We start from the raw sequence: 21347 nt of genomic DNA, 5'->3' as shown, positions 1-21347 counted from the left end.
TAAAAAAGTTAACAACAAATTTCTACACGGTTAGTCCCAGCAGTCAACAACTCTATGGCATGGGCAACCATCATGATGATAAGCAAAATATAGAGATAGATCTTAATAATTGTGCAGAAACATCCAAGCTTGAATTTCATGATAACTTCTAACAGCTTATCGAACCAAACATATTTTAAATCAATAGCACCCAGAAAAAGGCTCCAAAACTGCATTCCTAACAAACAGAAAGATATAAAGATGGAAATATGACAGCTTACCAAGGACCAAATCCTTTCAACCATTCTGCTAAAACAACCTGAGAACAGACAAAAGCACAATCTAACTTAAAGATAAGGAAGCAAAAAGAGAATTTAACGGAGATTGTAAATTAATATTTTATCCCCATTTGTCACCTCTGTATTTCCCCCAAGAATTTCAATTATAAGCCTCATCAACTTATGTGCAGAGGCCATTGGTTTCAATTGAATGTTTTTCTGTGCCAAACTGTACATGCTTTCTAACCCCTAACAGAAGAAAATAAATAAATGAGATATGTAATACAAGGAAAGTACATACCACTGTGAATGGCCTGATGTATAACAAGTGAGAATGAAAAGTATTATGTACGAGAAGGAAAAGTCATACTTGTTGCTTCAATCGTTCATTTTCTTTCATCAATTCAACTTCCTACAATGCATGCATCAAAACAATCTTATGTCTGTTATTTAGTATCTTTTTAATTCCTCCTTTTTGACTGTTATTTTGTATGTTTATGTACTGACCTTTCTTTGAATGACACTGATTTCTCTCATAATCCTTTGACCCTAAAATACATTAATAATTAGAGCTAATTAAGTGCCAAAAAGATATATGATAAATTAGAGGTCACTTATAAGAGTACCATTAGTGTAAAGGAAACAAAGATTAATCTTCTAAGTTCTAACTCTCAACTATAAAATTTTAAAGATGAAGCTAGATTAAGATATATATTATGTCATAAATTCTCTATCATTATCAATGCTCTCAAAGGATACGAGAAATCAATCTCTATTAAAAAACTATAAAGAAGATGCTCCATAACTTACTAAAATTTTGGCAAACTAAGAAAATGGTAATTATTGAAATAAAGAGTATATTTATCTCTTGATGAGTTTATTAGATCTTTGATCACTCATAAGTTGATGATACAAAAGAAGAAAAATAAGAAATAAGAGAAAAATGTGTTACTCTAAAACTCATAAAGAGCAAAAAGAAAACAAAAAAATCAATATTTGTTTATTCTCTTCGTTCAAATCTGGTTTCACAAAACTCCCAACATTCACAATTAAAAAAAACCCAACCACAACAACATGGTCTATTGAAAGTAGGGTGCGATGGACAAGAAAGCATACCTGCAAGTAGTTGACAGTTGACGACCGGAAGAGTACGACGGCGGTGAGATGCTTCACGATTACCTATCACGAGTTTTTGAAATTCCTAAATTTAGATCGGAAAAAACCCCCCATGTATAATGTATTAAATTTAAGCTACAAACTAATCGAAAACAATTTCAATAATAAAATACAAAATTATCAAATGAAAGTTTGTTGCTAACTTATGTACTAAAACATGATGAATACACTTCTACCGAATGTAAAAGGTTTATTTAGGGACGAAGTATAACATTTAAAAGGGAAAAATAATGACTCCCACTAAATGAACTGCTTGATTATAGAAATAGTCCCTTGATTATAGAAATAGTCCCTTGATCTCAGAAGAATCCCACAGAAATTTGATATCTAGTTTTTTCAAGTTGCAAATATTCAGGTTGGGGAATCTACCAAGTGGAGTTTATCTCGAGGAAGACAATGTTCTAGATGGGAGTGATAATGAAAAGCTCATAGAGGAATTGAAAAATCTTCAACATCTGAATAGACCAAGAATAATAATAAAAAGAATGTCTGCTATACAAAGTTTTCTGAGCAAACTACCATGCTTTTAAATTCTGATAAGGTAAACTCGGTAGTTATATGGCCTAAATTAATTGCAAACGGCTTAGATCAAAGATAAGGTGAACTGGTTGATGGAGTATATCATTCTTATGTTCCTCATAAATCCGATACCCTACCAAGTGAATGAAAATGCAATTACTTTGATGTGTTCATCGTTCTAGCTAAAGAAATTTATACCATTTGATTTCTTAAGCAGTACACGAAAGCACTCCCTTCACCCATAAATCATCGGATTATATCAATTATGCAGAAAAAAGTTGGAAAAAGAATTAAAGATCACTATTCACTACTTAAACATACAGGAGCAACGAACTAAAAGGAAAGATCAAATGTACCTCCATCACACAACGTTGATACCTCAAATTAACAAATCAGACACCTTCAAAAGAAACAATCTGCTGTTCTTTATTTGCTACAGCTCTAGAAAACTATAGGAGACCTAATATTCAATACTTGAAAAAGAACATCTCACATTCATTTGAATTCCAGTTTTCAGTAATTACCTCGGAAAGGGCTCATACGGTTCCAAATTCTCAAACAATTTAATAAAGCACGACAATGAAGAAATCGCAAAATAGCAGAAAAACCATAAAATATCTTGAATTTAGATTCCAACACACCCTAATAACATTGGGTACGACGGCGGTTGACGAACAGAATAGTACGACGGCAGCGAGATGCTACGTTGATGGTGGATTTTGGGCTATGGTGGCTGTGCGGGGCTAGGGTTTGGAGATTTGGGTGAAATGAGAGTTGAATGAACGAGATGCTACGCTGATGGTCGAGGCTTGCGTGCTGCGTTTTGGGTAAAGCAGAAGGTAAGAACAAAAGTTCCCAAAACACAACATTTTGAATGGATCAAGACTACCTTTAGCGGCGTTTATGTTAAAAATGCCACTAAAGTACGTGTAATTGCGGCGTTTGTGTGTAAAATGCCACAAAAATACGTGTAATTAGCGGCGTTTGTGCTTGCAACGCCATTAAAGTATAATATTTCTCGGTGTTTATATAAAAATGCAACTAGAGTACGTGTAATTAGCGGCATTTTTGCATAAAACGCCACTAAAGAACGTGTAATTAGCGGCGTTTGTACTTAAAACGCCATTAAAGTACGTCCTTTAGCGGCGTTTGTATAAAAACGCCACTAAAATATAGTATTTATCGGCGTTTATGCATAAAACGCCACGTATGTACTTGTAATTAGCGGCGTTTGTATAAAACGCCACGTATGTACAATATTTATTGGCGTTTATATAAAAACGCCACTATAGTGCGTGTAAGTAGTGGCGTTTGTACGTTAAACGCCACTGAAGTACATGGAATTAGCGGCGTTTGTGCTTAAAACGCCACTAAAGTACGACCTTTAGCGGCGTTTGTATAAAAACTCCACTAAAGTACATTATTTTTCGGCGTTTTCTCATAAAACGCCGTTAAATATACCGCTAAAACCCCATTTTACTGTAGTGACTGGAGTCCACAAAAGCTATAGAAAGCGGTGGAGAAGTGAAAATGATAAGAAAAAGAGAGAAAAAACTTGTCTGCCTTTGATTGAAGTTGTCAATTTCGAGGGGGGGCTTCAAGACTTCGTTGATTCAATGTTTTGCCATTACACAAATCAAATCCTGTCTGAATGTGGGGTTCGGAGAATTTCTGCTGGAATCTACGTTAGATTCGATTAATCTGATGTTGGGAGATGGTGAGCGGACACACAAACAGTTGTAACGTTTTTTTACGTGGATTTGTTACGAGTTAGGGCAAGGAATTCGGATTTTCCCAAGCATAAAAAAGGGAAAATGATTCAGTCAATTTATCTCACCTGTACTAAAAATTGAAACCCAAACTATAGCACGACACGTAGGTTTTAAGAAAAACCCCTTTAGAGTAAGTTTGACTTTGACCCTATTATTAATTACCTATAGTTCTAGGCCTCCTTGAAAATTGAAATGTGTTCATCTCGGTGGTTAGTAAAAAACGAGTTCCTTCTTGGTAGGTTAAGCACTGGCTTCTTTTTCAGTACGTAAGAAAGGTGCAACCTAATGAAAGAGAAAGATATTAACATTCAAACTTCAAATCAATGTTACTTCTTAAACATAAAACGAGTTATGGGTTTCATTTGTGAGTTGTAAAACTTGGCTGATGCAAACTTGTTGATCGACTTTTCCATTTGGATCTGCAATTAATGTCAGAAAATGAAATGGCAGCAAAAACCATGGCAACCTACTGTTTGCAGTACGGATGATAACATCACAGAAAATATCGTATTATATGTAATTATGTGAGTTGCCAGACATATGGCTTCGCTTTCCATCGCTTTCTTCAAACAGAATAAGGTCTATCGTAAGAACAAAATCAGTTTTACAATCTTCAAACAAATTGAAAATGGGAGTTTTTGTACTGTATGGAAGCTAAAAATTTAATATGCTTCTCAAATATCCTGCATTCTTCCTTCTTCAGCCTTGACATAAAAACAGAAACGAAAGAGTCTCCAAATAAGAAGTTATGTTCCTTTATCTCTTTGGATTTGTAGGATATGAGCTGCATTATATCATCATAAAAGAGGAAAACGAAGTCTCGAAAATCCAAGGCCTTGCAAGAATGGCGATCTGGTATTCAATTTGATCAAATAAAAAGTTTGGTAAAAGTAACACCATTATGTTTTGAGCTTACATTAAGCTGTTTTGTCCAAATGTATGATTCAAACAAGCAAATAAACAATTGATGAACAACATCACAGTTCCAAATCCCAAGAACTCTCCGCAATAATCTTTGGATCTTAGTTACTTCAGCCAGGTTGACGGATGCTGAAATCTGTTGAATAAAAAGCAAACATGGTTAGAAATTATTATATCCTACAATACAAAGCAAGAAGTCATGACCGACAAATGGTATTAAGGATGCGTTTGTTTCACGAAATGTAAGATTATCGGTGAGAAAAAAGATTATCAGGAATAGGATTACTAGGAATGTTGTATTTGTGTTTGGTTGGTTAACAGGAATGTAAAATTACCATGTTTGATTAAAGAAATAAAAGATTATTAGAATGTATATTGATCAAATTGTTCTTATTATATATTTGTTTTTTTTAACAAGTTAGAAAATATTTATATTTTCTTTAAAAAATTTAAATTCATAAAATTTATATAATTTTTTTTACAAATTAAAAATATAAAAATATTAATAAAGGGTAAAATTTATTTTATCACCTAAAATTTATTTATCACCTGAACTTCATATAAATTTAATTATAGATTTTTTTTGTAAATCTAAAATAGTTTAAGAATAATTTGTAATTTAACCTTCGTAGAATTTTATTATTCAATGACAGAAAATAAAATATTTTTGAAAGAAATTTTTTTTAAAGACATTTTAGTCCAAATCGTCGGTAATCCAATAATACCTAAGGAAGGTAGGTAATGACATTCCCGGTAATATACCCCCAAAATCCACTATTAGTAATATTCATCGCATCATGCAAACAATACTCTCAAGTTTCAGTATTAGATGCATAATGGGTGTTCTGCTCATTTTTTTTCCCAGAACACAGTGTCTAAGAGCTTTCAAGATGGGTTACCCATCTCCTAAATTGCTCAAAACCAACAGAGGGATCAATCTGTTTCCACCAAGGCTATCTGACAATGCAAGAAGACTATGAATTGATTCCAAACTAAGAACTTTGCCTTGTTTTGGGTCATTACAAATAGTAAGTTCTGTTTATAGGTTGCATTCCAATCAAAGAAATGAGCCTTAGTCGGAATTTTTTCGCCCATCAGAGGAGAGCATCCTCATATATCTCAATACAGGATGACCCTCTCTTCGATAAAATCCACTCCTTACCACAGTGTATACATCTAGAAACTCCCAGGCCAAGAAAAGAAACTCTTCACTTGATCATATAAAGATTGCATGAGCAAGAGTAGCCTCCCACCCAATAAATCACCACCGTAATGCTTCAAAAGCATGACCTAAGTTCAGAATTTATATCTTAATCTAAACACCAATGTCATTCGATAAAAGCTTCCCTTAAACAAATATAATGGCATGTAAATCCAAGAAGGATATAAGCAAACTAATCAAGCAATCCAAAGTCTTGATTGCTTCAAGCTCTTCTCAGCATTTGAGATTGAAAACCTGTAGCCATTGTCTGTGAAACCTTAATTTACTTCTGTCATTATAATTTATGATTTGCAACCACATCGGTCACTTTTTCCAAGTTCCATAATTAAATAGTTTAGTTAAATCGGATTGAAAATCAATTTCAGGATCCAAACTGCAGATTTAAGACTACACCATGAAACGTAAACACGAACAAATCGATAAAAAAAAACAAAGAAAAAAATAAAGAAGGAACAATGTAGATAGTATCAGTTACCTTAAAAGTCCCATTGAACTTAGAATTTCTCGACCACTCCAAGGCCAAATCCTTGCTCAATGTCAGATACGTTGCCTTAAATACATCGTCATACAGTCTTCTCGAAATCGCAAAATCCCACGCATTCTTCCCAAAATCATAACATGGCTCCAGAGTTGTAGCCCCTCCGTGCACGTAGCTGTACTTGAGCTTACAGTTCCTCGTACCAAGCATATAATTAGCCGACAGCTTGTTAGCAGAATCAAAAGCCAGGGACCCGTCCACCACGGTCCGATTGTCCCCTCTGCTGTGAATATAAGTCAGCTTCAACGGCTTCTCCGCAACCCTAACTGAATTCATAAACTGAAACCGGAAATCCTGTACCAAATATACAAAATTCAAGTAAATAAATACGTCAATGATAAATTAATTAAAGGCTTAGTCAAAGAAACTTTGGTATTTTTAAGTTAAGCGTGCCTTTTTGGGGACGTCATAGTCGATGATGAAGAAGCCGGGTTTCTCAACGGCAAGAGTCAAACCGTTCAGGCTGGGACCCTTGACGACAGTGGCATCAGTCATAGAGGCGCGGAGCTTGGCATCGCCGGCGTTGACGAAAAGGGTAACGGCGGCGGTGCTCTTGTCATTAGTGTATCTGCCTTTCAATGACGCCTTCATTTTTCTTCGAAAGAGACAAGGAACCGAAACAAGAGGGTGAGTTTGGTGGAACTGCCGAGGGTTTGTGTTTTTTCTTTGGATTTTGTAATGTTTAGCATCCAAGATATTCTATTTAGGGATGGGCTCTCAACTTGAACCCGAAGGTTTCGTCTCGATCGGATCGAATTTTTTTAAAAAAGAATTAGGTTTGGATTGAGTCGGATTTTTTTAAGTATGAAATTCGGATTGGGTTTAGAGTGAAAAATATTTGACCTGACCCGAAAAAAATATAATTTTACCTTATATATTTAAGAATGATTACAATAATCTCTCTATATATAATTTTTTTTTTCAATTAAGTCATTGTTTTTATTGAATAAAAATATTTTTTTATCATTTCGGGTAAGATCGGGTGGGATTTCTAAGTCATATATTCGGGTCGAATGAAACCTTGTTTTGATCAGGTCGGGTCGAATCTTGGGTGGAAACTCCCTTGTTCTTAGGTCGGGTCGGATAAACCAAAAACTCGATCCAACCTGACTAATGTCCATCGCTAATTCTATTCTCTTTGCCGCGTATTTTTTTTGGCTGGAGCTGGACGGCTAAAGTCTTCAATTGATCGTTGGGCTTTCATCGCATAAGCTGAAATTCATTAAGCCTGGAGGAACCAAATAATGGGCCATAAGCCTGTTATTGTAAGATTTTGGATTTCGCCTTGCTCTAATTTTAAAATAATTAACCATAATTTATGTTAGAATTTCATGTTCATACATATTAACCCTAAAATTAATACTTTTAGTGTTAATGATTGTTTGAATATTTGATTGTCTAATTTAGTACTTTGAATGTATAGTAATTGTTTGAGTATTATATAAAATTAATTGTTTTATAACTTTAAATTGATGTTTTTATTTGTCCTCCTTTAATTTATCTCTATTCAAATTTAAATTTTATGTGAAAGTCGCATCCATAAATAATGAACACAATTAATTACTGAGTTCAAGTAAATTTTACTACTATACGATACTTAGGTGGTGTTTGTTTTTACTGTTTAATGTCTTAAAAGCTCTTATGTCTGTGCCGTGCAGATCACGAACAGACATTGGGCTTCGCAGACCGTTTGTTTTTTAGAAGATAGAAGCTCTTCTAACGCCTGCACGCCCTCTTCTTGGCGCAGACGTGGACTTATGTCTTCAAAGCTCTTCTGACCTCTTCAAAGAACCATTTTTGCTATTAATTTTTTAAAAACTATAAAAAGTCATTAAATTTAATGAATTATTACAAAATAGTCACTATAATGTTGTAATAAATTATAAAAGTTCGATAATATAATAATTATTTTATAGTATTTAGATAAATTTATTAATAATTTTCTAATCTTTTGATAAATTTAATAAGTATTTTATAATTTTTTAAACTTTATTGACGAAAATGATCATTTGTATATAACTCAACGATATATATATACTTTATTTGAAAAATATTAAACTTAGTAAAAAAAATTATACAATTAAACTTAGTAAACTTTTTTTATATAAAACTTAGAAAATCACGGGGACATACAATTATTAGCATTAAAAGACAAAATAAATGTTTTAATAAAAAAATATTCACACTTTTGAAAAATATGATTCTTATCATTTAATTCTGGTAAAGTATGAAAGTATCTTTATACAAAATAAATAAATAAAAAAACAAATAATATTTTTTTCTAAATAGAAAATACTAATTGATGTATATTGAAGTATATATTATATATATTTTTGATGTTACTAGATCGGATTGTACCACTCAAATAAATTAAGATGATTTAAATGATATTATAAAATCGAGTATTGATATATTTGTGAATCAATAATAATTGAGAATTAAAATATAATTTTTTTAATAATTACTTAAACTGAAACAAACAGATTGAATTAAAATCAAATTGATTTCATTATCGATTGATTTAATAATAATTTTTAAAATGATATATAATATTAAAACCAAAATCTAATAGTCAATAGATGTAATAATTTAATAATAAAATTCGTATAATATTTATTTAATATATTTTTCAAATAAAGTATATTAGATATCGTTGAGTTATATACAAATGGTCATTTTCGTCAATAAAGTTTAAAAAATTATAAAATATTTATTAAATTTATTAAAAGATTATAAAATTATTAATAATTTATCTAAATACTATAAAAATATTATTATTATCGAACTTTTATAATTTATTGCATTATAGTGACTATTTTGTAATAATTCATTAAATTTAATGACATTTTATAATTTTTAAAAATTAATAGCAAAATGGTTATTTGAGTATAGTTTAAAAAATCAGTTTATTTATTTCAGTTTATTTTAGCAGTCTGCAGACGTTAAAACAAACAGTCTTCTTCTTGCAGACTGCAGACTTTGTTCCACCTCTTCTGCTGCAGATGCCTGCAGATGTGGTGCAGACTGCAGACTTTTACTCTACAAAAACAAACACACCTTAGTGTTCCAAAAGAATTACATAAAAGGGAAAAAATATCTAAATAAGGAAATTTCACATTTGTTATTCCTTCCCATATATGAAAAATGATTCAAATTTTCAGGGTAATTTGATTTCTACTTGTGTAGTTTTGCAGATGCCGCAGATGTGGTCGCAGACTGCAGACTTTTACCTCTACAAAAACAAACACACCTTAGTGATTCCAAAAGAATTACATAAAAGGGAAAAAATATCTAAAATAAGGAAATTCACATTTGTTATTCCTTCCATATATGAAAAATGATTCAAATTTTCAGGGTAATTTGATTTCTACTTGTGTAGTTGTATGAAAATGCTGGAAGCAAATTATAATTAACAGTACGGTAATGAAGGTAAGCAGTTAAAATATATATCTCGACTGTTAAATTGTGAAAGTAGTAGACTAGTTAGTTTTTCTGTTATAATGGTTGGTTAGCAAGCAGTTTATCGGTCTTGTATGTAATTTAATGATAGCGTTGTTAGCCAAAAATAAACTAGGATTTGTGATGGAGATTACAAAAAGAAGAGTTAGATGAGGTCTGCATTCGCATGGGAGCGTTGTAACACATTATTTTATCCTGGATATTAAATAACGGTTAGCGAAGATTTATCGGCAGGGATCGTGTTTGCATCTACGGCGGCGCAAGTGTGGGAAGATCTAAGAGAGCGATTCAACAAAGTGGATGGCTGGAGAATATTTTTTTGCAAGGTGAGATTGCGATGTAAACTGTTTTATCTTATTTTACCGACTAAAGTGCTTTGGGATGAGTATGGTTCGTTAGTGCCTTTTCTCTCTTGTGGTGTGAGGGTTCACAAAAAAATCAGAACGTTACACAACAAAGATTATTCCAGTTTCTTATGGGTTTGAATGAAACCTATGTAGCTGTGAGGAGCCAAATTTTACTGATGCAACCTCTACCAACAGTAAATCAGGCGTAACTCGATGATAACATAGGAGGAATTGCATAGGTTTCAGCTGACTGGACTGACACCTCTGATTGAATCTGCAGCAATGTATTCGAATGTCTCACGCAATCAGGAGGTCATCTCTTTACTGGTTTTGTGACCATTGTCATATTAAAGGTCACAAAGGAGAAAATTCTTATCGTCTTCACGGGTTTCCTCCAGATTTCAAATTCACGAGAAGGAAGGGTTCACAAGCAGCTATGGTGGTTAATAAACCTGAAAAGGGATCAAGTCAGAAGTGAGAGTGGCAGATCCTTAGACGGTTACAATGGCATCCGGGTTCACACGTGAGCAATATAGTCAGATTCTTGAACTGCTTAACAAAGGTCCATCCGTGGAGACAACAGCAAATTTAGTAGGTATGGTTTCTGATTGTTTTGTGGCTAAAAAGAATGATGTTTGGTGTATCCTTGATACAGGCGCAACAAATCATATGTTATCTGAATTCTATAATCTTAAGTCTCCAATTTCATGTGCTTCGGAGTCACTTTTGTCTCTCTAACAAATGGTAAAAAAACCAGATTTCGCATACTGGATCTTTTCCTTTCAATTCTGAATATGTCATCCCCAATGTGCTTATGTACCTCAGTTTTCGCATAATCTTCTTTCAAACTTACGCGTAAGTTTAATCGTTCAGTAAGTTTTATCCTGACTTTTGCATTCTTTAGGATCTCTACACTGGGAGAGTGAGGTGGGTAAGAGTCACATGGTTTGTACTTTTTCAACACTTCAAGTTATCTGGTTGTCTTCAAAAACTTCCTCTATGTCAAACAATGTTCATTGTTCTTTTCCAATACTGATGAATGTATGATTTTTCCTGTTGATGATGTTGATTTGTGGCATGCTCGGTTGGGTCATGCAAGTATCACCAAGTTAAAAAAATCTTTCATTCATTCTGATCAATTGAGTTGTGTGAAAATTCATAATTGTCATTGCTAAACAACCTAGACTACCTTTTCCTAATAGCACTTCTAGATCCACTAAACTTTTTGAATTGATTCATTTAGATTATAGGGTCCATATATATACCTACACATCGTGGGCATAGATTTTTTCTAACCATAGTTGATGACTACAGCAGAATGACTTGGATTTATTCTTCGACTTAAGAGTGACAATATTTTGTACCTTAAACAATTTTTTCAGCTTGTTAAAAACCATCATTATTCTTTGAAAACCATCCGAAGTGGTAATGGCTCAGAGTTTTTTTAGTAATGAAGGATCATAGTTTTTTTACCTCTTTAGGAGTCTTGCATCAAAGTCTGTATTCGTAGACCCCAATAAAACGAGGTGGCTGAAAGAAAACATAAAAACTTGTTAGGGCTCGAGCCTTGAGTTTCGGTTAAACGTTCCAATGAAGTTTTGAGGGGAATGTGTTAAAACCGCTTGTCATCATCAACAGGCTACCTTCTGCAGTTTTACAATGGAAAAGTCCTTTTCAAATGTTCTACAGTAAAAAACAATTTTTTTCTCTTTTGAAGGTCTTGGTTGTTTGGGATATACAACTCAAACGTCTTGTAAAGATAATTTTCTTCTCGAGTTGTCCCATCTGTTTTTATGGGTTACTCTATGACTCAAAAAGGGTATGTCATGTTTAATTTGGAGACAGACTTTTTTTCGTCAACAAGGAAGTAATTTATTACTTCCTCACATAATTTCACACATATTCTGCATCTCACCATTACACCTATTCCTGCATCTATTCCTGAACCTATCCCTTCACCCATTTTCACCTAATACATCACCATTTTCAATATCTAATACATCACCTATTTCTTCACTTATCTTTCAACTAATACATCACTAGTTTCAATACCAAATATTGATCCCATTTTACCTCACATTAAACTTGTTTTTTCTAGTTCTAATGATCCTCTTCGTAAGTCCTCAAGAACTTTCGAACCTCCACAATGGTTAAATGACTTTGTTCATTTTTATCAATCCTCCTCCATTCCAAGTAAGGGTCGTTTGTTTACTTCAGAATGATTAAACGCTGAATGATTCAAATACTGAATAATTCAGAGGCTCTGTATGAATTAGCTATGAATGTGACATGCTGTTTGATAATGACTCTGAATCATTCAGAATGTACTTCTGTGCTGAATCATTCAGCACTGTTTTGCTGAATCAGTCAGCACTGAATCATTCAGAGGTGCGAAACAAACGCGCTGAATGATGAACGGTTCAACATTCAGCGCTGAATGAATCCATTAAAAGACAAACAAACACCCCTGAGTACCCTATTTCACATTGTTTGTCTTATAGTCATTTACTTGTTTCCACTAAATTGTTTGTTTCTGCTATGTTTAAACTTCATGAACCTTAAACGTTTTCTGAGGCCATAAAAATCCTGTGGGTTCAAGCTATAAAAGAAGAGATTAATGCTTTAGAATCAAATAACACATGGCCTGTCGTTGAACTACCATTGGGGAAGACTTCGATCGGTTGTAAATGGGTGTATCAGATCAAGTACAAGGCAAATGGTGATGTTGAGCGATTCAAGGCTCTTCTTGTTGCCAAAGGGTACACTCAGAAGGAGGGGATGGATTATGTCGATACCTTTTCTTCTGTGGCCAAGCTTGTACATGTTCGGACAGTCTTTGCCATTGCTTCCATTAATAGTTGGCCCTTGTATCAAATGGATGTATACAACGTGTTTCTTCAAGGTGACTTGGTGGAGGAAGTCTTTATGACCATGCCAGAAGGGTTTTGCAGTCAGGGGAAGTCTCGGGTATGTCAACTGCAAAAATCCATTTATGGTTTGAAGCAGGCATCAAGGCAGTGGAATCTCAAGTTAGCTTAAACTTTATCCGAGAAGGATATCAACATAGTAAGTATGATTACTCTCTTTTCACTAAAGGAAATGGTAGCAGTATTGTTGTTATGCTCATATACGTTGATGATTTGTTGATTACCGGTAATAGTAAGGTCATGATTAAAGAACATAAGGAGACATTGAATAAGAAGTTTCATATGAAGGATTTGGGTAAACTATGACTTTTTTGGGGTTTTGAGATGTTGAGATCTAAAGAAGGAATCTTGTTAAATAAACGAAAATACGCGTTGGAGTTGATAGAGGATAGAAGAATGGGTGGTGCCAAGTCTGCTGTTGTTGAATCAAAATAGAGTAAAAACTCTAATTGATCGAGAAGAAGAAAAAACTCTTTAGAATAATCTCACAAAATTGCAAATGGAAAGAACTTTTAAGAAAGCTTTCAAATGCTTATAATTAAGCTTTGATTGTTGGATGATAAAACTCAAATACAAGTAGGGTATTTATAGGTTACAAGAAACAATCTAAACCACTCTTTAAAATAAGCACTAAATAATCTAAACCATTGAAATTAAAACATGAGAAAAATACTTAATTTTCACCAAACTAAATTGATGTAAGCAATGACATCAAAACTAAATTGATGTAAGCAATGACATCAAATTAATTTAGGTGTGAACTTATTTAGGCTAATATTGAATTTTCAACACTCCCCCTTAATGTTAGCCTCCATTCTTTGAATCACGCCATGCTGACGACGGAAATGTTCAAACTTTCCAACACTCAAGTTTTTTTAAACAAGTCAGCAATTTGCTCATCTGTCTTGATTTGTCTCATCTCAATCTCTTCTTGCAAAACTTTTTCCCTAACAAAGTGGTAATGTACTTCCACATGTTTAGTTCTTGCATGAAAGACAGGATTCTCCGATTGCCGAATTGCCGATTGGTTGTCACAATACAACGAAATTGCATAATCTACTGGTTGATGTAGATTATTCATCAACTGTATCAACCACGTACTCTCTTGATCTACCATTGCTGCTGCTCGATACTCAGCTTCAGTGGTTGACAATGATACCGTTGGTTATCTTTTGCTACACCAAGAAATTGTTCCGGAGCCAAGCTTAAACACATATCCAGTTGTTGATCTCCTGGTGTCATGATCTCCTGCATAATCAACATCACAATAACCAACTAACTTGCAGTCTTCACCTTTCTTGTACAAAAGACCATAGTCAATTGTATTCTTCACATATCTCAGTATTCGTCGAACTGCTTCCAAATGAGGCTTCTTTGGATTTGCATATACCGACTCATCACACCAACTGCATAAGAAATGTCAGGTCGGGTCAAGGTTAAGTAGATCAGACTACCTACCAATTGTCGATACATTGTTGCATCTTCCAAATCTTTTCCTTCATGTGCACACATTTTGATATTTAGTTCCATTGGCGTTGAAGTTGACTTGTATTCGAGCATTCCAAACCTCTTCAACAAATCTTTAGCATATTTCTGTTGACATAGAAATATTCCTTCGTGTGTGCGATCAACCTCTAGACCAAGGAAGTGCTTAAGTTGTCCAAGTTCCTTCATCTGGAAACGAACTGATAAATTCTCCTTCGTCTGAAGAATTTCTACCTCATCATCACCGGTTATGATTAAGTCATCCACGTACACTAGCACGATAGCTAGCTTACATTCATTGGCTTTGATAAACAAGCTAGAATCTGCAGGTGTTATTGAATAACCACTTTTCGTTAGAAATTCAGCAATCTTACCATACCACGCCCTAGGTGCTTGTTTCAATCCGTAGAGTGCTTTTCGCAGCTTACACACATATTCAGGATGATCTTGACTCTGAAAACCCATTGGTTGGGTCATGTAGATCTCTCGATCTAGTTCTCCATGAAGAAAAGCATTCTTCACATCCATCTGCCACAAGTTCCAGTCTTTGTTGGCTGCAAGTGCAAGTAAGACTCGTACGGTTGTAAGTTTCGCCACTGGACTAAATGTTTCATCATAGTCTAGTCCATACTGTTAAGAGAAACCACGAGCTACCAATCGCGCTTTGTACCTCTCGATTGACCCATCTGGACGACGCTTTATCTTGTAAACCCATTTGCAAGATATGGGTTTCACATCTTTTATCTTTGGTACAATATCCCAAGTTTGATTTTGCTGAAGTGCATCGATCTCTTCTTTCATAGCTGTCATCCACTCAGAACTATTCGATGCTTCTTCGAACGTCTCAGGCTCCGTTGCTTCTTCAATTATGGCTACATTGACATATTTGGGATTTGGCCTTCGTATTCTTGTTGACCTTCGGAGTTGAGATTGTGGAATTGATTTTCTGTTTCACTAGGCCCACCTTCTTCGTTTGGTTGTTGATACACGCCAGTTTGCCAAGGATTCTGAGTCACTCTTTGTTCGACATCATCGCCATTTGGATCTTCTGATTCATCTGAACTTGTTTGAAGTTGAACAGCATGCTCCTCCATCTTTTATTGTAGATTGTCTCCAAATTCTCTCGAATCTGGCAACACCTCCTTCTCTGAGGACCACCAAGAAGATGCTTCATCAAATACCACATTTCGTGACGTGTAGCATCTTCCACTAATTGGATCACAACATTTTTACCCCTTTCTCTGGCTGTCATATCCCACAAAGATACATCTAATAGCTTTCTTGTCAAATTTGCTCCGTAAATGATCAGGAACAAACACATAACATACACAACCAAATACTCAAAAGTAGCTAACTGTAGGTTTTATGTTCCATAGTTTCTCAAAGGGTGAAACAAATCCTAACCTTGGTTGAGGAAGTCTGTTGATCACAAAGGCTGCAGTCATCATTGCTTCAGCCCAAAACCTTCCAGGTACATTCTTTGCATGTAGCATACTTTGACAAATTTATGCAAGATGCCTGTTTTTTCTTTTCGCTACACCATTCTGTTGTGGCGTGTTGGCACAAGTGTACTGATGATGTATTCGTCATTCCCATAGGTATTGAGAGAACTCGTTTGATCTATATTCTCCTCCGTTGTCTGTGCGCAAGCAACATATCTTCTTTCCCACTTCTCCTTCAGCGGAGTCTCTGAACTCTTTAAACTTTGAGAAAGTATCAGATTTTTCTTTCATAAAGAAAACCCACACATACCTGGAGAAGTCATCAATGAATGTTACCATGTACCGCATACCGCTAATTGATTGTTGCTTAATCGGTCCGAACACATCAGAGTGAACCAACTCCAACGGTTCTTTTGCTTTAAACTTCGACTCGTCATATGGTAATTGGTGTGCTTTACCATACTGGCATCCCGCACAGACCGTGTCTATTCTCACGTCTAGTTGAGGAAGCCCCTTAAGCATCGACTTTTTCACCATTACACTTAGCTTGGAATAGCTAACGTGACCTAACCGCATGTGCCATAGATCTAATGTCTCATTTTTCCTTGTCCTGTCTACATATACAGACTCTGCTGACATCACGTAAATTGATTCCAAACGTCGTCCCTCCATTGTTGGTGTTTCTGAGATTTTGACGTCATGATAAACCTTCACGTCTTGGGGACCAAATAAGACATAATGGCCTGATGATGTTAGTTGAGCCACATATAGCAAATTTTTCTTCATTCCTGGGACATGGTAAACATCTTGGAGTTGCACATGGTTAGTATTATATCGAGGCGTAACTATTGTCTTACTGATGTGAGTTATCGGTAACCTTGAGTTGTCAGTTGTCACCACCACACGACCTCCATTATACTCAGACATGTTTTTCAACTTTTGTTTGTCACCCGTCATATGATTTGAGCAGTCAGAATCTACGATCCAATCATTCTTGTAGTCAATCCGTTCTGGTGTTGTTACTGTGAGAGCTAATTCTTCTTCCTCCGTAGCAAAAAACGCTTCAGCATCCCAACCATCTTCACTATTCACCTTCGAACAAGTAGCAGTATTACTTTCAACAGGCTTTTTCTTGGTCCAACAGTCTTTTTCCATGTGACCCATCTTCCAGCAGTTATAACACTTGCCATTGAACTTTCTACTATTACCGCGATTCTTGGATGCTCCCCCTGAATGAGGGCCTCTATTTCCTTGGTAAGTTTTCACCTTGTCACCATCCTTTTTAGATCCACTGCCAGTATACCGCTGAAAAGTGCCTCTGCTTTTGCTGGTGTAGAGCGCTTCCTCTTCACCTTTCAGCGAGACTCCTCCCATTTGCTTGGCCATGGCTTCTTGACCTGCAAGCAAATTTTTGAACTCAACAAGCGATGGCTGTGTCGGCCATCCCTATACAGTGGCAACAAACCCTCGATATTCGGGTCTCAAACCATGGACAATTATTCTTTTTATCCTGGCTTCCCCAATAGCAGCTGTCGGATCTAATTCTGAAATTTTGTGACATATCGACTTCACCTTGTGAAAGTATTGGGCAACCGCAATGTCGCGTTGCGCCATTGATAGAAGTTCATTCTCAAGAAGTTGCAATTTTGTATCGTTCCTCTTCGAAAAGAGTGTAACAAAAGTGTCCCATGTTTCCTTTGGTGTTTTAGCATCCCGAATGTGCTCCAACATTTCTTCTTCAATTGTGGTCTTTAAAGCAAACATTGATTTGCCTGCTTTAATTTTCCACTTTCGCAATATTCCATTGGCATCTTCTGTCGCTGGTTATGTAACTTCACCACCACTGAAAACCTCCCAAAGGTCTTGACCTTGTAAGTATGACTCCATACATGTTGCTGACGTGTTGTAGTTTTTGTTGTTGAGCTTCTTGATCCCTCCAACTACTTGAAGATCACCCATCTTAACGGCAAGGCTTTGACTACACCGAACAAGCTTGAGTAACAAATGTACAGAGTACTAAATTACTCTAAACACAAAGAAGCTCCACAAGGTTTGTAATAACCTCGACAATAACTCAAGAAATATTTTCTGATGTGGAAGATCAGTTAAAAACTGCAGCCACAGAGCATACTCAGAATTTCAAGAGACCTTAAAAACGTGGCTCGGATACCAATTGTTGAATCAAAATAGAGTAAAAACTCTAATTGACCGAGAAGAAGAAAAAACTCTTTAGAATAATCTCACAAAATTGCAAAAGGGAAAAACTCTTAAGAAAGCTTTCAAATGCTTATAATTAAGCTTTGATTGTTGGATGATAAAACTCAAATACAAGTAGGGTATTTATAGGTTACAAGAAACAATCTAAACCACTCTTTAAAATAAGTACTAAATAATCTAAACCATTGAAATTAAAACATGTGAAAAATACTTAATTTTCACCAAACTAAATTGATGTAAGCAATGACATCAAAACTAAATTGATGTAAGCAATGACATCAAATTAATTTAGGTGTGAACTTATTTAGGCTAATATTGAATTTTCAACAGCTGTGACACCTTTTGTTGTGCATGCTTTAAGCCAATTTATGCAGCAACCAAAGACTTCACATATGGAAGCAGCCTTGAGGGTAGTAAGATACATTAAAAAGAATCCAGGACAAGGAATCTTGATGAAGGTGGAAATTTTGATGTTATATCCTTTTGTGATTCAGATTGAGCTTCTTGTCCAATGACAAGAAGATCAACAACTGATTTTTGTATAAAGTTGGGGAAAAAATTAATTTCCTGGAAGTCTAAAAAACAAGGTACAATGGCTAAATCTTTAGCGAAAGCAGAATACTAGAGTATGGCCATGACTGTTGCAGAAATCGTTTGGCTAAATGGGATACTTACTGAGATGGGGTTAAAAGTTGCGCAACCAACTAAGCTTCTGTGTGATAACAAAGCATCACTTCACATTGCTGCTAACCACGTTTATCATTAGAGAACTAAGCATATCGAGATAGAGTGTCATTTTGTAAGAGAAAAGCTGCAAGGAGTGATTCAGACGAGTTATGTACAAACTAAAGAACAATTAGCATATATCATGATTAAGGCATTGGGAGTGCAACAACATGAGTAATTGATGGACAAGTTGGATGTTAAAGATGTTTTTCAACCCCAACTTAAGGGGAGTGTTGAAAGTAGTTAGACTAGTTAGTTTTTCTGTTATAATGGTTGGTTAGCAAGCAGTTTATTATATTTTTAACTAGATTCTAAACAAAAATAAACTAAAATTAAAGTTAACAAATAGTAAAATATAATAATAAACAATCAACCTTAATATATATATATATATATATATATATATATTAATACATGCCAATCTCATAATCATATAGAAAGTTATAAAAATCTTCCCAAAATCCTAAAGCCTGCTAACCTATTTCATTCTAGGTGATCATCAACATAATTTCCGACCAAAAACAAACCAGTTTTCATCGGGAAAATATCAAAGTTTGTAGCTTTTGTCACTCATTCCCCACCCCCAAATTTTCGGAGCGTTGGGAGAGTTGATTTGCAATTATGATTATGAAGCTTTGGCCTAACCTCGATAACGAAGAAGGCCTAGACACCATCCTGGAAGTGCCTATACCCGAGGAAATGTACACCAAGATGGGCAGCAATGAGATTTTACGATGGCAGAACATGCGTAATTTCATGAAGGCTCGGTCATCTCTCGAGAGCTCAACGTCTCTCCTGGCTAATTCCGACAACGAGTTCTTGACATTGCTTAAGATCGTCGGTGCTCCCCTCATCTCTTTCTGTGTCGATTTGGAGAATTACATGCGTTCAAGTTCAATCAAAGATTGTTCCATTGTATGTTACGACTCTTTCCATGTCTTCTCCATATATGTTCATCATTTGAAATGAATAACGAAGATTGTTTGTTTTTGTGGATGCACGAAACAGGAAGCTTCGACTGCAAAATATATAACTCAGCAATACGTGGCCGCTTGTGGGGGGCATTCGGCTTTGAATTCCATAAGAAACATGTATGCAGTGGGGAAGATGCAGATGCAGGGTTCCGAGATGCCGCTGGGTGATGATATGGTGCATAACAGAGGAAGTTGTGAGTTTGGGGGGGTTCGTATTGTGGCAGAAGAACCCTGATTTGTGGTATTTGGAACTAGTTGTCTCTGGTTTCAAAATTAGTGCAGGCTGTGACGGTAAGATTGCTTGGAACCAGTCATCTTCACAATCCGATCATGCACATCGAGGCCCTCCTCGATCCCTACTACGATTCTCACAGGTACATTTTAGACTGTTTTTCCTAGATGAAATGCAATTACCAAATTGTTCACTTTGTGGATTTCCGCAGGGATTGGACCCAAGGTGCACGGCCAGCTTATTTATCAATGCACTTTGCATAGGAGAACAAGCTATTAACGATGAAGATTGTTTCATACTCAAGCTCGAAACCGATTCAGAGGCACTCAAGGCTCAAAGTTCACCTCAAGCGGAAATCATCCATCACACGATCTGGGGTTATTTCAGCCAAAGAACGGGGCTTCTCGCCATGTTCGAGGACAAAAAGCTGGTGAGGATGAAGACCGCTATTAGTAATGACAGCGTGTTTTGGGAGACCAGCGTGGAATCGATGGTCCAAGATTACCAGCACGTCGATGGGATCAACATTGCACATAGTGGGAAGACCATCACGACGCTTTACAGATACGGGAAGTCGCATAAACACAAGAGGCGAGTCGAAGAAACTTGGTGGATCGACGAGGTTGAGTTTAACATTCGTGGCTTGTCCAATGAAACTTTTCTGCCTCCAGGTGATCTCAAGAGAGAGCACGAAGAGAATTGATGAGTTAGAAGATGAAACAACGTAAATATAGGGAAAATTTTGAGAATCACTTGTTAAAACATAAAATGTCTCTTTTAATTAAAAAAAATCACATCTCTTTTTCCATATCATTTATAAATTAATAATTATTTTCTAAATCATCATAATATTCATTTTCCACATCATCTCCTCTTTGATATCAAGATTAAGAATAATTAGGGCTTTTATAGTCACATTCGTATTTTCCCTTTAACCAAAATTCAAAGAATTGCAGCACCTATTTGCTTCATCCAAAGAATTTCTTGTGTTCGTTCATTGAAGAGAGATAGAATATCACTGCAGCAGTTATTTGTCTTGTTCCCAAATTGGATCCTATCTCAAGAATTGTAAGAATCGACCTTCATCCTCCAATTTCGGACAGAATTTTCTTCAACTGGTATGCTTTGAGAGC

At 35.4% G+C, this 21347-nt stretch overlaps 1 protein-coding gene and 1 pseudogene across 1 annotated transcript; one reads left to right on the top strand and one right to left on the bottom strand.

The window, feature by feature from the left end:
- Positions 1–4604: 4604 nt before the first annotated feature.
- Positions 4605–7100, bottom strand: LOC120168211 (outer envelope pore protein 24A, chloroplastic-like). Its single transcript, XM_039177009.1, is given in 4 exon segments — positions 4605–4745; positions 4748–4781; positions 6343–6699; positions 6799–7100. Coding segments are annotated over 4 exon segments (633 nt in total). The 5' UTR covers positions 6997–7100; the 3' UTR covers positions 4605–4701.
- Positions 7101–19629: 12529 nt separating this feature from the next.
- LOC120168215 lies at positions 19630–20963 on the top strand (annotated as a pseudogene).
- Positions 20964–21347: the final 384 nt, after the last annotated feature.

This window comes from Hibiscus syriacus, unplaced genomic scaffold (genome assembly GCF_006381635.1).
Source record: "Hibiscus syriacus cultivar Baekdansim isolate YM2019G1 unplaced genomic scaffold, ASM638163v2 tig00111715_pilon, whole genome shotgun sequence".
NCBI lineage: Eukaryota > Viridiplantae > Streptophyta > Magnoliopsida > Malvales > Malvaceae > Hibiscus > Hibiscus syriacus.
Note: the sequence above shows the minus strand (reverse complement) of the source record. Positions and strands in the feature narration are given on the sequence as shown.